The sequence below is a fragment of the Urtica dioica genome, chromosome 3 (genome assembly GCF_054948205.1).
Source record: "Urtica dioica subsp. dioica isolate 48M chromosome 3, U.dioica_male_clone48M_v1_H2, whole genome shotgun sequence".
In the NCBI taxonomy this organism is placed as follows: Eukaryota; Viridiplantae; Streptophyta; class Magnoliopsida; order Rosales; family Urticaceae; genus Urtica; species Urtica dioica.
Window position 1 is genome coordinate 4,514,697 of NC_142758.1, and position 21,062 is coordinate 4,535,758.

The 21,062-nt window shown below is 43.6% G+C and overlaps 2 protein-coding genes across 2 annotated transcripts; both read left to right on the plus strand.

Annotated features, from left to right (window-relative positions):
• The first annotated feature begins 1,120 nt into the window (after window positions 1-1,120).
• LOC149402166 (mitogen-activated protein kinase kinase 4-like) lies at window positions 1,121-3,331 on the plus strand. The gene has a single exon (XM_089609647.1). It carries the CDS (start codon window positions 1,621-1,623, stop codon window positions 2,758-2,760), a length of 1,140 nt encoding a protein of 379 aa, XP_089465773.1. The 5' UTR covers window positions 1,121-1,620; the 3' UTR covers window positions 2,761-3,331.
• Window positions 3,332-17,484: 14,153 nt separating this feature from the next.
• Window positions 17,485-19,789, plus strand: LOC149402167 (Glucose-methanol-choline (GMC) oxidoreductase family protein). The gene is made up of 3 exons (XM_089609383.1): window positions 17,485-17,741; window positions 17,822-19,319; window positions 19,486-19,789. The coding sequence occupies exons 1-3, from the start codon at window positions 17,645-17,647 to the stop codon at window positions 19,529-19,531; spliced, it is 1,641 nt and encodes a 546-aa protein (XP_089465509.1). The 5' UTR covers window positions 17,485-17,644; the 3' UTR covers window positions 19,532-19,789.
• Window positions 19,790-21,062: the final 1,273 nt, after the last annotated feature.

Genomic DNA, 21,062 nt, shown 5'->3' on the forward strand with positions numbered 1-21,062 from the left:
ATTACTTTGCCAAGTAGGTGGAACTTGAGACATACGCCAAATCACCCAAGTAGTATGACCAAATCCTTTAGAAGAACACTTTGTAGATGTGAGATTCCTTAACCTTCAAAAGCAGACCTAGTTTATAAGGTGACAAGTCATAAGCATTGCCCCGAACAATAAAGAATAGGGTAACATACACCATTTGCATTCGTGTACGGCTACATAGCGGCACTCCCAAACAAAGCAGTGTTCCCAACCATTAGGGAGACATTGTAAGACAGTGATAAACATGTACTCGTATTTGAAAAGGAGGGCTTATACGAAATAAAGTGGGACACAATTTTGAAATTTCTGGGTTATGAGCAACTCGCCACCTGACTATACAATAGCACATCTGCAAAATAAAATCTTTCAAGGTCGTCGATTGGGTGTTTTGGGTGGTAACCTCGAATGCTTGGAAACCATAGCACTAACCTAGGAAAGATTGTACGAAGTGTATAAAGTTTACTTGGAACGAGTTGATGGCGTAAGGATTATAGCAACTCAAAAGATTTTTTTTTTTAAAAAAAGATATGTTTTTCTTGCTCATCAAAATATCATTGATATTTCAAGAAATTATAATATTCCGAGAAAAAAAAAACTCAAATTTGCGACTTCATCTAAATATTAACACAAAACGAAAAAAAATTCATTTTGATGGCAATTAAACATAACGTAATTTTGTGGTAATTTTTACGGAATTAAAAAACTTGGCAAATACAATATTATGCAGATCAAATATCCACATAATATTTTACATAAAACTCCTTTTTTTATACATTTTTACTTTCCTCTTAAAGTATTCATCCTCAGTTCCTCACATTTAACTAAAAAAAAAAATTACATAAACCATTTTAAATCATTTCTTCAAATTTGAGTGGCTAAACCAAATATCCCTAAAATTTCCTGAAACAACTCTTTGTATACAGAAACCTGGTCTTCTAGGCCATGCGCATAAGTTTGGAGTGGTCCCACTGGAAAAGCCCAAGGGCATTGGATTGGACTGTTGTCTCCAATCTCCATCACGGCGCGTGGGCTGCTTCCCCATCTAAATCTCGATTCTCTCCCTGCTTTTGATTGCAACTTCTCTTCCTATCTCAATATAGGCTAGCATTCATCACCAATTCCCTCTTCTATCTCAGCTTTTAATAATTGTTTCCAGGCCCTCTTTCCCTTCTCTTCTTTGCCCTTTTCTTTCATTTCCTTTCCTTTTTTTTTTCTTCCATTCCTCCAATTTCTCGCTCCTTCCACTCTTCTTCCTCTCCGCTTCTCTCTCTCTCTGTCTGTTGTAGGAAGAATAATAATCTGTCTTCCTACAATTTTTCTCTTCCTACCATAAAGTCACCTTTTCGATTCTGTTTTGACTGCCATACAGAATCAAACCAAACCAATAATAGTCATCCAAAAAAAAGAATGCCCACTGCTCCTCTTCTTTCGCTACTTCCATAACCCAACAATCTCCCCCAACCAAAACGTCCTGAAAAAGAAAAAACGAAAATTCAACGCTGCTTAAAAGGGAATAAATAAAAAAAAAAAGAACCCACACACACCCTACAAGGCCGTGCAGAGTGACCGATCAATCCATTGAAATCCGACACCATGATGAGACCCAACCAACCCCTTCAGGCTCCGCCGCCGCCGTCTTCGTCCGGAGCTTCGACGTCATCAACGACCCCATCCGCGGGCGGCAGGAAACCTGCCCGGCGCCGCATGGATTTAACCCTCCCCCTCCCCCAGCGCGACCCCGCCCTGGCCGTGCCCCTGCCCCTCCCGCCGTCGTCGGGCGCCACGTCATCGTCGTCCCAGGGCAAGAGCAAGAGCAAGAGCAATCACGAGGGCAACCAGGAGGGCGGTCAGGAGAGCGAGAGCAGCAGGAACCCGGTGGTCCAGTTCGCGGAGCTGGAGAGGGTGAGCCGCGTGGGCAGCGGGGCGGGAGGGACGGTGTACAAGGTGATCCACAAGCCGACGGGGCGGCAGTACGCGCTGAAGGTGATCTACGGCGAGTACCACGAGGAGTCGGTGCGGCGGCAGATCTGGCGCGAGATCTCGATCCTGCGCGACGTGGACAACCCGAACGTGGTGAAGTGCCACGACATGTTCGACCAGAACGGGGAGATCCAGGTGCTGCTGGAGTTCATGGACCGGGGGTCCCTGGAGGGGCACAAGATCCCGTCGGAGCGCGACCTGGCCGACCTGGCGCGGCAGACCCTCCGCGGGCTGGCGTACCTCCACGGGCGCCGCATCGTCCACCGCGACATCAAGCCCTCCAACCTCCTCCTCAACTCGCGCAAGCAGGTCAAGATCGCCGACTTCGGGGTCAGCCGCATCCTGGAGCAGACCATGGACCCCTGCAACTCCGCGGTGGGCACCATCGCGTACATGAGCCCCGAGCGCATCAACACCGACCTCAACCAGGGGCAGTACGACGGCTACGCGGGGGACATCTGGAGCCTCGGGGTGAGCGTGCTGGAGTTCTACCTCGGCCGCTTCCCCTTCTCGGTGGCTCGCGGGGGCGACTGGGCCAGCCTCATGGTCTCCATCTGCATGTCCCAGCCCCCCGAGGCCCCCCCCTCCGCCTCCCGCGACTTCCGCGACTTCATCCGCTGCTGCCTCCAGCGCGACCCCTCCCGCCGCTGGACCGCCGCCAGGCTCCTCTCCCACCCCTTCCTCGCCCCGCACCTCATCAACAATGTCCATCAACTCCTGCCCCCTCCGCCGCCCTCCTCCTCCGCCGCCTAGCCTCTTTATTCTTCTCATTCCTGAATCCTTCCAATAATCATCATTTCATTGCTTGCGCCTAGTTTTAGTACTTTCTTTCCTATTTTCTTACTTACTTTTCTCAACTTATTAGTATCTATATATATATATCTGATGATAGCTGCTGCTGCTGTGTAATTTTTTTTGTTTTTTTAATTATGATGGATGGTGAAAGAGAGAAGAGAATCGGGACCAACCTTTTTTTTTTTTTTTTTTAAATTTTTTTTTTTCCCTGATGGAATGGTATCCCGACGTTGATTATTTGAATCGGGGTTTTGTGTAAAGAAGTTTTTTTAGGGGAGCCGAGCCAGACATTGTTTCCGTTTGAAATAAGTAGAAGACGGAATGGATTTTCTACTCTGATAAGTTGAAGCATTTTAATCTCAATAGATTTTTGTGTTTCTAATCCTGTCTTCCTTTTGGTTCCCTCTTACTTTCTTACTGAGTTCTAGTTTAAGTTCCTTTTGGCTGTAGTAGAGAAAAGAAATGCCAATGCTGTTCTGTGAATGGCCATTGTTTAATAAAACAGGCTGGATTATTATTTTGCGATGCATTTTGACGATCACCTATGAAGTTTAATTTCGCCTTTAGTGTCTCCTATAATTCTTTTACTCAATTGCGGTGAGGTACCTTTTTCTTGCCTTGTAATTTTATGACCAATTTTTGTTGTAGAATGTAATCTTCGTATTCCTGCTCTTGATGTTTAGTACGTACGACCCTATGATATGGATGTTGAGTTTGCTTTCATAGTTTCGTATGTACACCAAGCATCTTGCATTACTTGTGGAAACCAATTGAGGAATAACATTAGTGTCTCATTTATGAAGCTTTAAATAGTTGGCATATATGCTGAGTACTGTTTTAGTTATTGAATTCGTAATGTCAGTGTTGATGTGGATTTTTTAATACAGGTCTATTCGTGTTGTTCATTTTTTTGTTCTAATTTTGATTTCGACATGACAGCAAACCGATTATTGGCCTGATCTTTGGGAATGGCTATTCTTTATTTCCTCTTCCGTATACATTAGGACTTATTCTACAGCAAAGCCGGGAGATTTAATTGAGATCAGTGTCGGCGTTTCTGAGAAAGAATATTAACCATTGATCAACATTAGTTGTAGTGTTTTGTTTGTAGTGAAGGAAGAAATTGACTTAGTCTTGGACTAGGCTTGAATTCGGCTAATTCAAGATTAGTTGCATTTGAAGCATTCTGATATCTTAATTAATTTATGCTTTAACAGAAGCTTGGCTGATGACTGTGCAACTCTTTGAATATGCACTTCGAATTCAAGTCTCAAATATATACATTTATTTGTAGTTTTATATATATACTTTCCAATCCAACTGAATATATATATATATATATATATATATATATATATATATATATATATAAATATGTACGTATGTATCTTGAGGTTCATAGTCTTAGCCCAAAGTAAAAGATGCTATCTAAATAGACTATATTCAAGGTTTTAACTGCTTTCTGGTTTTTTGCCTCTGTAATAATAGGGACTAGTAAATCGATCCAATCACAGTGAACATACAATAGGCCAATTCTCTCTCTCTTTTTTTTCATAAAAAATAATCTGTCAAATTTATTGTGCACTCGGAAGTCGTTGTCAGGAAATAATATTATACAAAAAAGTATCATTGGCATAAATATTTCGCTAATATTATTTTTTTTAAACGGGAATTGAAACGACCTATTTCTTTGTTCGTCCAAGTCTTACACACACACGCTGCGAAAAACCTTAGCGTCAACTATCCACAGCAGACAATCTTGAACGGTTCTTGGCATTGCTAACGTTTAAGACTTGAATTTGAAGTCGCCGATAGTGTGATACCACAAGTTTGGTAAGGTATCGAGGCAAGTCAGCGTTTATTTGACTCTGACGTTTGTGAGACTCAAACGTGGTCAATGTGATGAGATGAGAGCACAAATGATAAATAAAATAATGGTACTTAAAAACAGCCTTTCGTGCACAGGCATGTAGGCTGAGGAGCCGAATGGATCTATGGCTCCAGGGTAAGCGTTACGCTGCAAGTACTTGGTCTCTTGACGAAGTTGCACTTTATTGGGATTGTTTGTTTCGATGCATAACTCATTTTCCATGCTACCCTTTATATCTGGTCTAGTGTAGATGCTACGGGCTCTATGGTTGTCAAAATTTTACACATTATTTTGTTTCCATCTACATAATTTATTAGAGAAATTTCATTTTCTAGATCCGAAAGCAATGAAAATATCTCAATTAGACTCAGTACTTAAAAAATAGGAAAAATGGTATGAAGTAGCCAATTCAAACTATGACTTTTGCAAAATAGCCATAATTTCATTAGGTATAGCAAAATAACCAATTGAGAGTACTATGATTTTTAATCCTGCCTCGATTAATTTTAATCCAGCCTTCATAAAGCTTACATTATGTCTTTATAGTTAGTTGAGATTAAATTTAATCCAGCCTAGATTAATCTTACTTGGGCTAGTTTTCTTATAATTGGTAAACTATGGCTATTTTGCAAAAGCTTAAGTTCTATTGGGCTATATAGCCGTTGGACCCTTAAAAATATCCAAAATTAGACTTTTGTACCAATTTTGGACGAAAATACCCTTAATTCAAATATACACCTCCTCCCATCTCTTTCACTCTCACTCTCTTTCTTTCTCTCTCTAGCTCTCTCCAAAATTCCGACGCCCACCACACCATTCCGACGCCAAAGACACAAATCCGACCTCCAGCACCTCAAATCCGACGTCCACCACACCAAATCCGACCGAAACCACCACAAATCCGACCTCCACCACACTACTTCAAGGTCTCAAGCTCTCAAAGTGTCATAACCCAAAATGACCAAAAATGTTAGGTTTTTTTTTTTATGTTTTTTTTTTCATAGTTTGATTAGCGTAGGATTGATAGGATACAAGATTTTAGTGCTTAATAGTTATTTTAGGTTGATTTGAATGAGATTTGGAGGTAAAAATAGATTTTTTTTTTTCCTGAAAAACTGGAAATTTCCGATGAATACCATCGGAATCCATCGGATTCGGTCGGAATTGGTCGGAGAGGTCAGAATTGATCGGAATTGGTCAGAGAGGTCGGAATTGGTCAGAGATGTCGGAAAGGGTCGGAATTGGTCGGAGAGGTCGGAAAGGGTCGGAATTGGCCGGAAACTGCTGGATTTTCTGCTTGAATTTCATCGGAATTTGTACATGAATTTCATCCGAAACGGTCGGATTTCATCGGAAATAACGTCAAATTCCGGAAAGTTTAAACTACATCTATCAACTTTATTTATTCTACACAAACTATATCACTAAAGCTATAAAAGATGAGTGAAGAAGCATACTTACCCATTTTGAAATAATTCAACCAATTGAATACGCGAAATGATGAGAAAATGAGAGAGAATGAGAGATTTTCAATAAGTAATGAATGAACTTTTTGTTATTAGTAGTGTTATATAGTCTTGCAAGGGTATTTTCGTCCAAAACTGGTACAAAAGTCAAATTTTAGATATTTTTTAAGTATTGGATCTAATTAAGATATTTTCATTACTTTCGGGTCTAGAAAATGAAATTTCTCATTTATTATAACGCCTTAAAAACAAAACACTCAAATGGAAGTGGAACCAAAAGTTGATTGAAGTAGGTCTCGCGCTCTATCCAAACTAGTGTTGTGTTTTATTATTTTATAAATTTTTAAAAAATTAAAGTTGTGTGGTCATCGGTGTTAGAAAGTCGTACCATTGTCATAAACATTATTACCCAAAATGCTATGTTGTCTAAAAAATGTGACATAGCATTGTCATTTCAGCAATAGAGCAACTTTGATTGCTTGCATTTGAGTTGCTTTAATAAGATCTGTTAACGCCGTTTTTGGGTCAACACTTAGAACCGTCCGTGGTTCGGTCTAGGGCCGGACCCTATGACCGCACGTAGGTTGGGTGTGGTGAAATCTACTCTTCTCGTCGTCTCTGCCTCGCCGAAAAGAGATTCTCGGTTTCTCGTGACTTCGTCATTAGTTCGCTTTCGTGTTCTTCGCGATCTTCGGGTTCGTCGAGTTCTTCACGTTCTTCGTGTTCGTCGAGTCCTTCTAGTCCGTTGGATTCGTCGAGTCCTTCGAGTTCGTCGAGTCCTTCTAGTCCGTTGGATTCTTCGCGTCCTTCGAGTTCGTCGAGTCCTTCTAGTCCGTTGGATTCTTCGCGTTCTTTGTGTTCGTCGAGTCCTTCGAGTTCGTCGTGTTCTTCGGGTTCTTCGCGATCTTCGGGAGTGAAGTAGAGGTTTTGTAAGTTTTTCCAAACTTACCTTGAAAATGAATGAAGATGGGGTATTTATAGCTTTTCATTTTTTAGTTTGGGTGGGGAGGGATGGGTGGTAGATGGCCGAGTGGTTGGTCACTTACTTTTGGTGGCCGAGTGGTTGGTCACTTTCTTTGGTGGCCGAGTGGTTGGTCACTTTCTTTGGCGGCCGAGTGGTTGGTCACTTTTCTTGGCGGCCGAGTGGTTGGTCACTTTCTTTGGCGGCCGAGTGGTTGGTCACTTTCCTTGACGGCCGAGTGGTTGGTCACTTTTCTCAGCGGCCGGGTGGTTGGTCACTTTTCTTGGCGGCCGAGTACTTGGTGTCGAGAAGGTCTTGGCACGGACATGTTTTTTAAGTGTAAATCTTCTAATAGTGGACTCGGGCCCTTGTATTATGGTTTGCCTTATCGTTTTTTTGTACTCAAGGTGTCGTTTTAACCTTATGAAAATGACGGCATAACATTAACCCCCCAGTTTCTTGTGCGATTTGTCGTGCGAGAAACTTGTCTTGTGTTCCTTGAGAGTTTTGTTGTCAACGTCTTTTGATCTTGTGACTTAGAGATGTATGTCGTACCAGCTCACTTCGCGGAGTGCAACTTTGCAAAATGCAACCTCGTGGGGTTCTTCTCGTAAAATGTGACCTCGTAAGGCTGATCACGTAGGATTGAGTCCCGTGGGACGTGGCCTCGTAAGGCTAACCCCGTGGGGCTTTGTCTTGTAAGACATGGCCTCGTAAGGCTTGATCCCGTAGGATAGGGTTTCGTGAGGCGTGGCCTCGTAAGGCTAACCCCGTGGGGCAGTGTCTCGTAAGACATGGCCTGGTAAGGCTCGATCCCGCAAGATTGAGTCCCGTGTGACGTGGCCTTGTAAGGCTAACCCCGTGGGGAAGTGTCTCGTAAGGCATGACCTCGTAAGGCTTGATCCCGTAGGATTGAATCCCGTGGGACGTGACCTCGTAAGGTTAGCCCCGTAAGGCTGCGTCTCGTAAGACGTGGCCTCGTAAGGCTGATTATTTCTTAACTCTTTTATTCTTCTGAATGCATAAGTTTTGAAAATTATTCAAAAGCAGTAATGTGACCGAAAAATATTTTTTCATTGCAAAAGGGGCGTTCGCGGATGCGAATTACAAAAGTCGGGCCCTCTTAGGGGTTTACAAAAATAAAGACATAAAGCAAAATAAAAGCGAATTTAAATTTCAAAACGGGCGATCTAGGTCTTGGGATCCGGTATATGGCACGGATTTCTAATCTGATGGGCGGCTCTTCAGTTAACGATGTTAAGGGGAGTCGCTGCTCGGTTGTTGTTTCCATGCGCTTCTCCGTTGGTGGTCGCGGTTTGTTGGCTCGTGGAGGCTCTGCCGTTGTTGATCATGTTGAGGACAAACTCTTTCAGTTCTCCTTGCTGGATGAGAGCCTCGATTTGCCTCTTCAGATGGAAGCACTCGGAGGTTAAGTGTCTGTGGTCCTTGTGAAACTCGCAGTACTTTGACCTATCTCTCTTTCCCGGTTCCATCCTCAAAGGTTCGGGGGCTCTGAACTTCTCGCGAGTTAGTACTAAGATTCTTTCAGGCCTCGTATTCAGCGGAGTGAAATTGGTCTGTTCTTGAAACTTATGCACTAGGCCGTGCCTTGGGTCAGTCGGGGGACGACCGTTGACATCGGCTCTCGTCTTCTTCCTTCGTTGGTCCTCAGATTCGTCCTCTTCCCTTCTACGGCTTCCTTGGTCGTTGACTCTCCGGCCGTGAATAAACTCCTCGAGAGTAATGTATTTTCCGGCTCGGGTGGTGAGTTCGGTTAGTGTCCTCGGCTCCTTCTTGATCATGGAGTCGAGGAAGCCTCCAAGTTGGAGTCCATCTAAGATCGCCGAAATGGCGTCGTTGTCTTCAAACGTGTCAACCTTGTTCGATTCCTCAGTGAATCGCAATAGGTATTCACGCAACGACTCATTCTTTCTTTGTTTGACGGTGCGGAGATGGTTTCTTCCCAATTTTCGTTCCCTAGAGCCGCTGAAACGGGCGAGAAAGCTTTGTTTTAGCTCTTCAAAAGAGTGAATGGTCTCATGCCTCAGTTTGAGAAACCATTGATAAGCAGGACCGTTCAGAGTGAGGCAGAATGCCTGGCACATGATCGCCGGCGAGTGTCTTCCCACTCTCATCCACATCTGGTACTGTTGGATGTGAGAAAGAGGGTCGGTCTTCCCGTCATAGGTTGATGTGGTCGGGAGGCGAAAATCACGCGCGAAGTCCTCTGCCAGGATTTCTGCAGTGAAAGGTGATGCGGCGTCCTCCATCACGTTGCGGATGTCTGGCGTCAACATCTGGGCAGCTCGTAGACCTTGTACTTCGTCCTTCAATTCTTGGAAGAGGGTCATCATGTCCGCGTTATCAGCGGGAGTCGTTGTGGGGACAAGTCTTGTTGTGCGCCCCCTCTCGTTCGATGCTTGATCGAGGGGCGCGATGTGTGGTGGAGTTGGGTTGGCCGGGATCGGCCCCGTCCCTGTTTCGGGGTTTGCTGGTTCAAGAGGTGGGAGATTTTGTGGAATCTCCCAATGTGCATTCAATTGTTGTCTCAAGTCATCATCATGGAGGGGAGCGGATCTTGGATTGTGGACACGCCTTGGCGGCGTGAATCTCCGAGCATCACCGCTATCCGCCATGTCTTCTTCGTGGCTTATGCGATCGAAGGCGGATAGATGTGAACGTCCCGTTCTCGCCTCGAATAAGGAGTGGGAGCTTCGCGAGGTTGCTTGGCGGTTTTGTGGCCTTGGATCAGCCACCGCTCGGCGAACCTCACGTGTCTCGTCACGTTGGCGACCTTCACGGTTCTCTCTCGCCACCGCGGGAACAATGCGCTTGATGTCACGAATACTCGGATCGGGAGCGTCATCGCTAACCTCTTGGCGGGGCTCGAGGTCTTCGTCTTCAAGATTGAGGTTGTCGTTGAGCCCTTGCTCCGAATCTTGTATCTCGGGTCCCAGTGGGATATACTCCGACGCGTCTCGCTCGTCTTGATCGTTGAAGATGTCTTCAACAATAGTGTTGCGGCCCCCGATCCTTCCAACAATGCCGGCAAGTTGGAAGAGACTTGTCTCGATTCGCTCCATTCGTGCGTCTCGGTTGTCATGAACGGGCACAGGTTGAGCCTCGTCTCGAGGGGTGTCGTTTTCTTGAGCTTGGCGGGCTCGGGCCCAAGTGTGGAGTGCGACACTTCCCGCCGGAGGGGCGCCGCCCTCTGAGATGGCTAGGTGCCTAGCCATTTGTGTTTCGTGAGTTTTGTAATTTTCCACGGAGGAAGTGAATTTGCCAGTGGAAACTCGTGGTTGTTTTCGAGTAACCCCTCCTTCTAGCGCCAAAATGTTAACGCCGTTTTTGGGTCAACACTTAGAACCGTCCGTGGTTCGGTCTAGGGCCGGACCCTATGACCGCACGTAGGTTGGGTGTGGTGAAATCTACTCTTCTCGTCGTCTCTGCCTCGCCGAAAAGAGATTCTCGGTTTCTCGTGACTTCGTCATTAGTTCGCTTTCGTGTTCTTCGCGATCTTCGGGTTCGTCGAGTTCTTCACGTTCTTCGTGTTCATCGAGTCCTTCTAGTCCGTTGGATTCGTCGAGTCCTTCGAGTTCGTCGAGTCCTTCTAGTCCGTTGGATTTTTCGCGTCCTTCGAGTTCGTCGAGTCCTTCTAGTCCGTTGGATTCTTCGCGTTCTTTGTGTTCGTCGAGTCCTTCGAGTTCGTCGTGTTCTTCGGGTTCTTCGCGATCTTCGGGAGTGAAGTAGAGGTTTTGTAAGTTTTTCCAAACTTACCTTGAAAATGAATGAAGATGGGGTATTTATAACTTTTCATTTTTTAGTTTGGGTGGGGACGGATGGGTGGTAGATGACCGAGTGGTTGGTCACTTACTTTTGGTGGCCGAGTGGTTGGTCACTTTCTTTGGCGGCCGAGTGGTTGGTCACTTTTCTTGGCGGCCGAGTGGTTGGTCACTTTCTTTGGCGGCCGAGTGGTTGGTCACTTTCCTTGACGGCCGAGTGGTTGGTCACTTTTCTCAGCGGCCGGGTGGTTGGTCACTTTTCTTGGCGGCCGAGTACTTGGTGTCGAGAAGGTCTTGGCACGGACATGTTTTTTAAGTGTAAATCTTCTAATAGTGGACTCGGGCCCTTGTATTATGGTTTGCCTTGTCGTTTTTTTGTACTCAAGGTGTTGTTTTAACCTTATGAAAATGACGGCATAACAAGTTCTTTAAAAGTCATTAGCGTTTGAAATTTTAAGTTTTGAATAATGTTTTTTTTTCACAAATAATTCCTGAAATTTTATAATTGTGTTAATTTTTTTTAAAACATAAAAATTCTTGATCTAATGATTTAGTAGCGTTTTTTGTCATCTTCGAAAACACTATTTAAAAAAAATGAAATTCATTTCATAAAAAAAACTTAAAACATGTATACAAACTAAGATAACTTATTCCTAATTTACATATCATTTTGAGTACTAATATCTTAGCGACAGCGGTCGCTTTCGCAGTCACAGTGGTTAGGCTCACACACTCTCTCACATCAACGGTTTGCTGATAAAAATCATATTCATTAAAATTAATCAAGAAAAGCTGGATTGAGATATTTAGGCTTAATTTTGAGTCAATGAAGAAAATGAAACATAGATTTTACAATTTAACCTTTTTAAGCTACATGCGTGAGCATTTTATCTCTAAATCTTCGTTAAATGTTAGATGTAACAGGCAAATGTGTAACAACTTAGAGTAAAAATCAACTATGTTGGTCTAACTTTTTGTTTCCTCAAGCCCATACCTCCATATACATAGTTTTTCAAGATTCTCATGATAATGAAGGAAAAATTCTTATTCTTAACCACGTTATTTTGTTTTATTTTTATTTTATTCTAATTCTACGAATAAAATAGAACCATAACCATTATATTATATTAGCTGTAATAATTTAAAATATTAACTAACAAGATCTAAATCTACTGGTTTATAAAATATATTATCTACCAAATCAAATTGAAAAATTAGTCAATCTAAGCCACATCAAACGTTGCAATTGTAAACTAGCCAACGTTTCCTTTATTTTTCGAATCTAGCCAATTTTGATGACGTGGCATATTTATGTATGATTGTATTTACTATATTAGCCTTCCTTTCAATTCAAAATGACTAGCCCACGTTTGCACACGTTCAATGCTTTCATATTTCTTAAATTCTTGGCTTTCCATTTTTGTAGCGTTATTCTTGGCTGTCATATTTCAAAATGACTAGCCCACGTTTGCACACGTTCAATTATGATTCTCTCTCTCTCTCTCTCTCTCTCTCTCTCTCTCTCTTGAAAACAATGCTGCAATTCCAGAAGTTCCTTTATCTTCACCATCGGAGCCGCCCCAAGGAGCCGACCCGTCCTCCCTCCATGGCGACGTCCAGGCTGTCGCGCGTGCCGACTGGGACTCCAGCGGGCGTCGGATCTGGTGCGTGGGCACCGGAGTCGCGCGGGTCTGCAATGCCAGATGACGACCTCGCCGGACCGCGTCGGATCTGGTCCGCTGGCGTCGGGATTGCTCGTACCGACAGCGCTGGTGGGGGGCGAGGTCTTGGCGAGCGTCGAGGCGGGCTTGTGGGTGCTGGGACCGCTCGGATCTGGGGCGTCCGAACGCGATAGCCGCGCGCCGGTGGGGGGCGAGGCCTTGGCGAGCGTCGAGGCTGGCTTGCGAGCACGGGGATTGGCCGGATCTGCAGCGTCGGGTGCCTCTCGCGCCCAAGAGGACTAGCTCGCCGCCGTTCATGGTGCTAGACGCTCCATTCTCCTTCGCGCGTCTGGTGGCTTTAATTTCTGTTTTATTTTGGTTTAATCTCTGTTTATTTATGTTAATTTTAGTAAATTTTTTAAATAGAAATGGAGCTTAATTGATCACAAGTCGAGCAACAAAAATGTCAAAGGTTGAGAGATTGATAATGGTGAAGCTTTCATGGCCGGATGCAGTTGATTTTGGATGAATATTAATTCTGTTGAATATCTCTGTTTATTTATGTTAATTTTAGTAAATTTTTTAAATAGAAACGGAGCTGAATTGATCACAAGTCGAGCAACAAAAATGTCAAAGGTTGAGAGATTGATAATGGTGAAGCTTTCATGGCCGGATGCAGTTGATTTTGGATGAATATTAATTCTGTTGAATATTTCTGTTTATTTCTGTTAATTATGGTAAATTTACATATGTGCAGGTAGAGCCGATTTCGTTTCATTTCCTTTAATACGCATTTAAATAGATATCTTTATAAATGCACAAAATTGGATCCGAGATTTACTACCACAGTTGACTTTTGAATTTGGTCTTCTACAAACGTTGGCTACTACTTTTAAAAAGAAAGCACTACAATTACTTAGGGGTATTTCAGTTATTTTGTACCCGTAAATTTCAAAAATTGGCTAGATTTAAAAATTAACCAAACGTTGGCTAGATCTCAAAAACCACGTTTCAATTTGGCTACGTTGCTAGTTTGCCCAATCAAATTTGTAGATATATGATTTTATTCCTAATATATCTTAACATGTGATGCGGGTCGAATTCTGCGTCCCAATCTGTTGGTCCAACTTCAGAGGGCCGTATCTCATGACTCGGTTGTCGAATTTACGCGTACAACATATCAAATCGAAGAGAAAGACGAGATCTTGAATACAACGTGAACAGTTTGTTAAAAATCGAATCCCAGGCCCAGTTTATTGTGCTTTGAAATATATCGGCCCATTTAACTGTGATTTTGATTGTGTAACTTTTGGGTTTGTTTGTCTTTTGATTTTCTTGTCTTTTGGGTTTATTTTGTCCGTTGATTTTCTTGTGCTTTGTGTTTCTTGTCCTTTGGGATTTCCGTGACTTGTATTTAATCACCATTTTCAGACCTTAGTGATTAGAGATATGATGAATGAAAAAAAAAATTAAAACCTTTGTGTTTATATCCTTAAATTCGTGTGTTCTTGTGAGGAACCGATTTGATGCCCGAGACCTAGTATTCGTGAGCGAATCAATAGGTGGAGGAAGGTTCTTCGATTGGGTATTCGTGCGTCGAATCAACAATCGTAGTCCATTTATCTCATCAACAAAAATCCCGCTGCATCAGTTTGGTATCAGAGCCGAAGACGATCGTGAATCATGCAACTTTTTGCTGGATTTATTGATGATGACTTCATGTCACGCGCGTTCAAGATTGACGACGAAGAAGATGAAGAATATTTCTTCGAGGCAATCGGTGATCCGATCTACGATGAAAGCGATGATGAAGAAGAAGTCACTGGTGAGCATTTGAGAAGCCAAATTTTTAATGAAATAGAGAAAGAAGAAGAAGTGAAGATAGCATTCATCTCAACGATCAATCAAGCTCATGGAGTTCACGAAGACTTTGTTAATATGTTCAGTTTATTTGAGGTGGAGCTTCGATCTCTGGAGTTCATCAAGAAAATCCTTCTCCTTCCACAACACCTGAAGATGCATCGAATTCGAGGACGAATTCTTTCCAACCCGGAGAGAATGATGCGGGTTGAATTCTGCGTCCCAATCTGTCGGTCCAATTTCAGAGGGCCGTATCTTTTGACTCGATTGTCAGATTTACGCGTACAGCATATCAAATCGAAGAGAAAGACGAGATCTTTTATATGTCGCGGACAGTTTGTTGAAAATCGAATCCTAGATCCAATTTATTCTGCTTCGAAGTATCTCGGCCCATTTAATGTTTTAGCAATTTAATTGTGTGACTTTTGGGTTTGTTTGTCCTTTGATTTTCTTATCTTTTGGGTTTATTTTGTCCGTTGATTTTCTTGTCCTTTGTGTTTCTTGTCCTTTGGGATTTCTGTGACTTGTATTTAATCACATTTTCAGACCTTAGTGATTAGAGATATGATGAATGAAAAAAAAAATTAAAACCTTTGTGTTTATATCCCCAAATTCGTGTGTTCTTGTGAGGACCCGATTTGATGCCCGGGACCTAGTATTCGTGACCAAATCAATAGGTGGAGGAAGGTTCTTGATTGGGTATTCGTGCGTCGAATCAACAATCGTAGTCCATTTATCTCATCAACAAAAATTCCGCTGCATCAACATGTAAGAAATTTGTTAACATCAAGTATGTGGAGTTCCAACGAATTTTATTGTATACATGAAAGGTTCTTTCATGTAGTCCATGAAGTAAAAATCTCCTCTTAAGTTCATCTACCCTAGGGGTTGAACTATTGATCCAACTTATAGCATGTCTAATTCTCTTAATCCCAAAATGAAAAGCTCGTGCCCCACTTTGAACTATAAGGTTAATGATGTGTGTGGCATAAGGTTTTCCTCACAAAGTATTTTGGTTTGTAATCCTCTAATCATGGAATCATTGCTAGTGGCATTATCTAGGGTCACGTAAATAATTCTAGCACTAAGTTCCCACTCTTGAATAACACCTAATATAATCTCTAATATGTTATTCACGGTGTGCTTTCCTTCTATTCTCCTAAAGGCTATAATCCTTTTGTTAAGGTTCCATTGTTCGTCTATGTTATGAACCACCACACTCATAAAATCCATCCTAGATTTACCCGTCCATATATCAGAGGTCAAGGCTACACTAAACGTTCCAGAAGATAAAATGGCTTTCCTTTTTTCCTTTTCTTCCAAAAAATATTTGAGTACATCACACCTCAATGTTGATCTAGAAATAATTTGAATACCAGGTACCAAATAACTAATATATTTAATAAAACCTTCATCCTCAACATGACTAAACGATTGGTTCGTGGAAATGATGTACTCAACTAAATGTGTCCTATGTTCTAAGGGATCGTGAATACTTACATTACTTGAAGAACCGATCGAGGAACACTACTTGTAGTGGTGTTTTAGACAAGAAGTTCCTTGCACGCCATTTTGAGCTTTGATGACATTTCCACATGCTAGACATTTTCCTCGACGAGTAGATCCTTCGCCTATTTGCTCGAAGAATTGCCATATGTGGGATCGAGCATTTCTTTTCTTTCGGGGCCTTTGCTCTTGTTGTCTTGGTTGTGGTATTTGGATTGGAGGATGATGTGGTTGCACCTCTTCGGTCTCATCCTCATCGTCTTCCTCCTCATTGACCTCCTCCTCCTCCTCCTCGGGGTTAATATGTTGACTTTCATAGTGTCGATATACTATATAAGGATCTTGGGTTTCATCATCATCCTCTTGTGGTATTTGGGCTTGTTGGAAATTTTGGACTTGAAATTAGATTTGACTAGGTGGTTGAACATAAGGGGGATTTGGGTTGAACTCGGTTTCATATTGGGTTATGTTGAATGATGGAGGTTGGTAAGAAGATGAAGGTAATGGAGTCGGGTCAAACTTGGTGTTTTCAAAATTAGGAATTTGGTTTAATCCTAACCAATTTTGATGAAATTGGATGGTCGGGGAATGTTGGGGTGGTGGAGGAATTGTGGGAGGTGTGTTATGGGGGGGGGGGGGGGGGGGGGGGGGGGGGGGGGGGGGGTGTAAAGGAGATGGATGATGGGATCGGGATGAGTTAGACGATTTACGGGACATTGAAGTGTATAATAAAATTATTACTATATGATAAAATTTATAACTATGGGAAATAAATTTTGAGAGATATGTAGAAGAATGAGAGAATTTGAGAGTGTTTTGTGTAAAAAAGATTGGAGATATATGGGTGTATTTATAGAGAAAGAAATGAGGGGGTTAAAAATGAATTTTTAAAAAAATTTTGGGGTTCCAACGGATATAAAACGGTAATATTTGGGCTGTAACGGTCAAAAAATCTGAGCCATTGGATCTCCAACGGTCATAAATCCAATGGCTCAGATTTAAAAAAAAAAAAAAACAAAACCTACGGTTTGGAGGAGAAGAGAGAGAAGAGAATATATTTTGAGGTTTTTTTCTCTTCCCTTAAATACAAAGAGAAGGAAAATTCTCTTTCCACATTTCAAGAGAAGATAAATTTCTCTTCCCCGTAAAGAAAGAGAAGAGAATAGAAATCTCTTAAATTTCCCTTCCCCATGACCACATTTAGGTAGAGTCAAAATTATTTGCATATTTTCCGTAATTTAAGTTTCTGGCTCATCTCTTTGGTGTTTATTTATTTTGGTTTCGGCCCTAACACCCATGTATTTTATTGTTTCTTTCTAATTTAATGACATATAAGTTTAATTTAAATTATAATTTTTTGTGTCTCAAAATTACCATTTATCAAAACACAAGAACTCCATTAACACGTGGTAGCTAGAATAGCCTAGTTGATAATTCCACAATATTGTGTTTCTTGCCACCCAAATTAAGCCTTTGTTAACACAAATTAATATATATATATATATATATATATATATATATATATATATATATACATAATTATATATATATAAATTCCCATTCTTTTTCTGAAACGAATCAGTTTCCTTTCTAAAAGCTAAAAAATAAAAATTAACTCTGCAATAACATGATTTCCCTCTCACTTTACTTTTTCGCTCCTCTTCCGTACAAACCCAGAGAAGAAGACATAAAAAGCTTCCAGTTCCGCCAAGAAACGCCAAGAAAAGCCCATTATCATGAAAAGAAGAACCTCCAAAATCAGTCATTTCTTCTTCACGGTCATCGTCATCATCGTCTTAAACGTCGGTCTCACCTTGTGTAACCCACAACAAGGTACACACAGCGCAACACACAACACAAGCATATTGACATTCATTTAATTCGCTTTTGACTCATCCGATTCCGGTTCACAGAGGCATCCAGTTTCCGAAACCTAATCCTAAACGCGACGGAATTCCCGGCGGAGGAGCACTACGACTACATCGTCGTCGGCGGCGGGACCGCGGGCTGTCCGCTGGCGGCGACTCTCTCGCAGGCGTTCCGCGTGCTGGTCCTGGAGCGCGGCGGAGTCCCGTACGCCGACGCGGCGGCGATGAGCCAGGACGGGTTCTTGAGCTCCCTGGCCTCGGCCTCGGACGCCGGCGACACGTCGGCGCAGGCGTTCGTGTCGGACGACGGCGTCCCCAACGCGCGCGGCCGCGTCCTGGGCGGAAGCAGCGCCGTCAACGCGGGGTTCTACACGCGCGCGGACGAGGAGTTCTACGCCAAGTCGGGCGTGGCGTGGGACCGGAGGCTGGCCAACGAGTCGTTCGAGTGGGTGGAGAGCAAGATCGTGTTCCGGCCGGAGCTCAAGCCGTGGCAGCTGGGGTTCCGCGACGGGCTCCTGCAGGCGGGTCTGAAGCCTTACAACGGCTTCAGCGTGGACCATCTGGTGGGGACCAAGATCGGGGGCTCCATCTTCGACCGCCGCGGGAGGCGCCACAGCGCGGCGGACCTCCTGTTCCTCGCCCGCCCGGCCAACATCAAGGTGGCCGTGTACGCCACCGTCGAGAAGATCCTGGTCTCGGCCCGAAAGGCCGCCACCGGGGTGGTGTTCCGGGACAAGGCCGGGAAGCGGCACAGCGCGCTGGTGAGGCGAAAAGGCGAGGTCTTGATCGCGGCGGGGGCCATGGGCAGCCCTCAGCTGATGCTCCTGAGCGGGATCGGGCCCCGCGGGTCCCTCCACGACCTCCCCGGCGTGGGCAAGTTCTTCTACGACAACCCCAGGAACAGCATCTCCTTCGTTGCCCCGCCCATGCCGCTCGAGCACTCCCTCATCCAGGTCGTCGGGGTCACCCCCTCCGGGGCCTACATCGAGGCCTCCTCCACGGGGATCCCCTTCCTCGTCCCGCCCACCACCGGCCGCTCCGGCTTCGTGCAGGCCCAGTCCGCGGGCCCGGTCTACCTCACCGTCGCCACCATCATGTCCAAGATCAACGGGCCCGCCTCCGTCGGGACGTACCGCCTCGTCTCCGCCGACGTCAGGGCCAGCCCCGTCGTGCGCTTCAACTACTTCCGCCACCCGGCGGACGTCCAGAAGTGCGTCAACGGGACGCGCACCATCGCGGCGGTGCTGAGGAGCCCCGCCATGGAGCGCTTCAAGTTCGCCGCCGACGGCCGGCTCGGGAGGAGGGAGTTTCGCTACGTGGGGCCCGCGCTGCCGGCGGACCCCTCGCGCTACGAGGCCATGGCGGATTTCTGCCGCAGGACCGTGAGCAGCATCTGGCACTACCACGGCGGCTGCCTCGTCGGGAAGGTGGTCGACGCCCAGCACCGCGTCTTCGGGGTCGCCTCGCTCCGGGTCGTCGACGGCTCCACCTTCCCCGTCTCGCCCGGGACCAATCCCCAGGCCACTGTTATGATGCTTGGAAGGTAAGTTCAAAGATTGTGTTCCAATTTTTACAACTTCCTCTGATGTGTGGTGAAAATTCTAAATCAGGACTGCATTTAGTTCCATGTTAAACAGTGATTTTGAGTCCGTTTTATGTTTGTTTTGTATATATCACACATATGACTTCCTTTATTGTTTCCTTGGCAGATACGTGGGCGTGAAGATAGTCAGAGAGAGATTAGGATATAGCTAGCGGTATGAAGCTTGTTTTTGGCCAATGTTCTGTTTTTGATGCACATAATTTTTTTTTTTTTAGGGGGTGGGGGAGGTTTTTTTTTTATTCTTTGATTCTTTTATTCACTTGGGAAAGAGTTTTGGTAATGTTCTCGGACTGTTATTACCACTCCTAAACTTGTGGTCCTTTACATTTTACTCGCAGTTTTGACTTGATAATGTAATTAAGCAAGCAATTTGAGTATAAAGTGAGAGAGAGACGAGTAGCATTTGTTTATTTTTCATTCATTCATAAGCGGTCCATAAAGTTTTTTTTTTTTTTGTTTTTTTTTGAAATCATACTTATATACTAGGAAAAACACATGAGTTGTATGTTAATCTATGTGACGTTAGTGATTCTGATATGGAAAACCTTGTGTCTACTACAGTACAACTGAACTTAAAAAAAAAATAGAGTACAACTGTGGGAGTCACCTTTCATAGAGTCATAATTATAATTCTTATTGTTGTCTAATATAGTACAACTGAACTTAAAAAAAAAAAATAGAGTACAACTGTGGGAGTCGAGAGTCTTTTTAGTACAACTGTGGGAGTCACCTTTCCTAGCATATCCGTAAAAAAAAATAAAAAAATTAGTATCATAGTGCGAGTGAGTCGCGGGGTTCATGGCAGGCTCTGAGAACTTTGAGGAGGAGGTTACTCTAACATCCGCTGAAGAAAAGAGAGGAACCGACTCTCATCGTAGGGAAGATTAGAGTCAGTTCCTACTTCTTCATCTCATCGGTCTTCTTTTCGTCTCATACGACATCTTCTTCGCTTCCCATACCTCATCTTCATCTATCACTTGTACTATTTTCCCTCGCACTACTTCTTCCTTTCGCCCATCTATGTTCTTTCACTCGCCTTTGCGTTGAATCCAAACAAAGAGAGGAACAAGTTTTGTTTCGAGCTCACCGAGAAGTAAAAATCAAAGAGAAAGGAACGAATAAAAAACACAAAAAAACAGGAAATACAGATAAAGGAAATAAAGAAGTCAAGGTTGATTCATTTCAAAATTTTACACGTCGTCCAAGTAAAAAACAATGGCCAAACTCTCTGTTGTAACAGACTTGCAAATCAACAGATTTCTTGTGATGTAAGAATTCGACCTAGCTGAGAAATTAGGGGTTTAGGATAGAAAAAGAGAACGACACCAATTTACCCTGGTTCGATCACTGTGATCTACTCCAGCCTTTGCCTCTCTCTATCACTATCGTGGATCAAGACGATCTCCTTTTACAGTTTCGAGTGTTTACAGAAATGTTGCAGAAAATAGAAAACCCAGAAAATGTGTTTCTGCCACCCAATCTTGTGTTTCTCAGACGTAATGATGTATCCTAAACCAACCGAGACACTTTTATTTATAGATCATAGAGTAATAGCCTCATTACAAGAAAGATATACTTAAACTAACTCTGACTTCATGCGCAAGTCACCTCGTATGATCCAATAGTCTGCTTCTGGTTTTAATAAGCTGGTTCTAATTTATTTGGACTAATAAGAGCATATTT